The sequence below is a fragment of the Rhinolophus sinicus genome, chromosome 1 (genome assembly GCF_057876585.1).
Source record: "Rhinolophus sinicus isolate RSI-liver-muscle chromosome 1, RSI-T2T, whole genome shotgun sequence".
Classification (NCBI taxonomy): Eukaryota; Metazoa; Chordata; class Mammalia; order Chiroptera; family Rhinolophidae; genus Rhinolophus; species Rhinolophus sinicus.
In genome coordinates this window covers 56837573-56839895 of record NC_142501.1, presented here as the reverse complement: position 1 = coordinate 56839895, position 2323 = coordinate 56837573, and the positions used below count along the sequence as shown (strand labels likewise).

The 2323-nt window shown below is 34.5% G+C and overlaps 1 protein-coding gene across 1 annotated transcript; it reads right to left on the bottom strand.

The window, feature by feature from the left end:
* Positions 1-801: 801 nt before the first annotated feature.
* Positions 802-1743, bottom strand: LOC109439235 (olfactory receptor 6C1). The gene has a single exon (XM_019719497.3). It carries the CDS (start codon positions 1741-1743, stop codon positions 802-804), a length of 942 nt encoding a protein of 313 aa, XP_019575056.3.
* Positions 1744-2323: the final 580 nt, after the last annotated feature.

Below are 2323 nucleotides of genomic sequence, written 5' to 3'. Positions count from 1 at the left end.
TATAGTACATTTTCTACTACTAAAAAACTTGTGAAGAAATATATTATATATGTATATTTTTAATAGTAGTTAGAAAGTGGAGCTTACCATCTATGGAATTAGAGAGAGTGAACATAACCTATGAATCTAATGTCTATTCCTTTTCTATTTTCTACAGTAAGTATGTACCTACCTATATCTATTGAGTTATTATCAGATTTGAAAATATGGGGATTTATTTAGCACCTAAATCTACAAAAGTGTATATTGTTAATGATCTATGCTTTTTATCAATACATTAATTTATATGGACATATTAAAATGAGAAATAAGTAAGATTTCTTTGTTTTTAAATGAAAGCATTTACATTTTCAATAAAGTATAAGATATTTAAATATTTTTTTTCCTAGAGAAACTGTAAAATGGTGAAGGGAACACCTGTCAAATATAAATGAAAATCATAAAATTACATTTTGTGTGTATAGTAAGTAAAATATTATATAAATATTTAAAAAGTATCTCCTCCGTTCTTGGTGATAATTTTTTTCCTAAACAAAACTCAGAACATAATTTTACTTTTAAAAACAATTATTGTTTAAGACATTTCAACAAAGTGTTCAGAAGAATGGGACTCAGAAAGACATAAGAAAGTAATTGACGTTAACTGAGAAACATATTAAACAAACAGAATTGTTAGAATAAAAAACAAAGAGAATGGACGAGGATGACAGGGAGTCTATTGTGATTTGAAGAAGCTATTGAAATTTCATGTTCATATTTTTAAAATTTCCCTTCAATGTGTCTCTAATTCATTACACCACATTATTTCATTTGCTTGTGAAAAATAGTCCTCCTTGTCATATCCATGAAGGCTCGCTTGACTTGCTGATTTCTTAAGCTGTAAATAAAGGGGTTCAACATGGGAGCTACTGAGGTGTTTAGCACAGCAACTCCCTTGCTCAAAGACACCCTATCTTTTGCTGAGGGTTTGATATACATAAAAATGCAGCTGCCATAAGAGATGGATATGACAATCATGTGAGATGAACATGTGGAAAAGGCCTTTGTCCTCTGACTAGTAGAAGAAATTGTTAAAATTGTTCTGATGATATATATGTAGGACAGAAATATCAATGCCAAAGTGAACATTAGAGTAAACACAGCACAGGAAAACCCCATTATCTCTAGAAATTTTGTGTCTGAACAAGAAAGTTGCAGCAGGGGAAAATAATCACAGGTGAAATGGTCAATAATATTAGACCTACAGTAATCAAGGTTTAAGAGCAACAGGAGTGCGGGGAATATGATTAAGAATGAAGCTAGCCATGAAGCGAAGACAAGGAGTATACAGACTCTTCGATTCATGATGGTCGTGTAATGCAGAGGTTTGCAGATGGCAATATAACGGTCATAGGACATGGCAGCCAAAAGGTAAAACTCAGTGACTCCCAAGAGAATGAAGAAAAATAACTGAGCAATGCAATCATTAAAGGAAATAGTTTTGTCCCCTGAAATAATGGTGCCCAGGAACTTGGGTATAGTGACAGTTGTGAATGAAACCTCTAATAGGGAGAAGTTTCTGAGGAAGAAATACATGGGGGTCTGGAGGTGGGAATCCAGCAGGGTGAGGGTGATAATGGTTAGGTTCCCAGTGATGCTGAGCATGTAGGTGATGAGCAGAAAGACAAAAATCACCATCTGAAGCTTTGGGTCATCTGACAGTCCCAGGAGGATAAACTCTGTTATTTCTGTATGATTTCTCATTCTTCAGTTGCTTTTTGGTTTATCTCCTGCCAGACCTGTAGGAGAAAGCACAAGGAACAAACCTGAAGAGTGGATTAACAAATATCCAAGTGTGGAGCAGAATTTGACTGAAATAGTATGTCATTTCACCTTCAGGGCAAATTTAAAGCAAACTGATAATAACAATGATCCTGTTGCGTAGATACCCAGGAGAGGGATTGCTGGGTCATATGGTAATTCTATTCTTAATTTTTTGAGGACCCTCCACACTGCCTTTCATAGCGGCTACACCAATCTGCATTCCCACCAATGGTGTTACGTAGATGAGGGTAAAAAGGATCAAATATATGGTGAAGGAAGGAGAACTAACTCTGGGTGGTGAACACACAATGTGATGTAAAGATGATGTATTACAGATTTGTACACCTGAAACCTGTATAACTTTACTAACAATTGTCACCCCAATAAACTTTAATTAAAGAAGAAAAAAACAATGATCCTTTAATTGCCTCTGTTTCACAGGTGAAAACTCTTTGGTTGAGGCAGATTAAAAAAAAAAAAAAAATAGTATCACAAAGCTTGAAGTGATAGGGCAGGGATA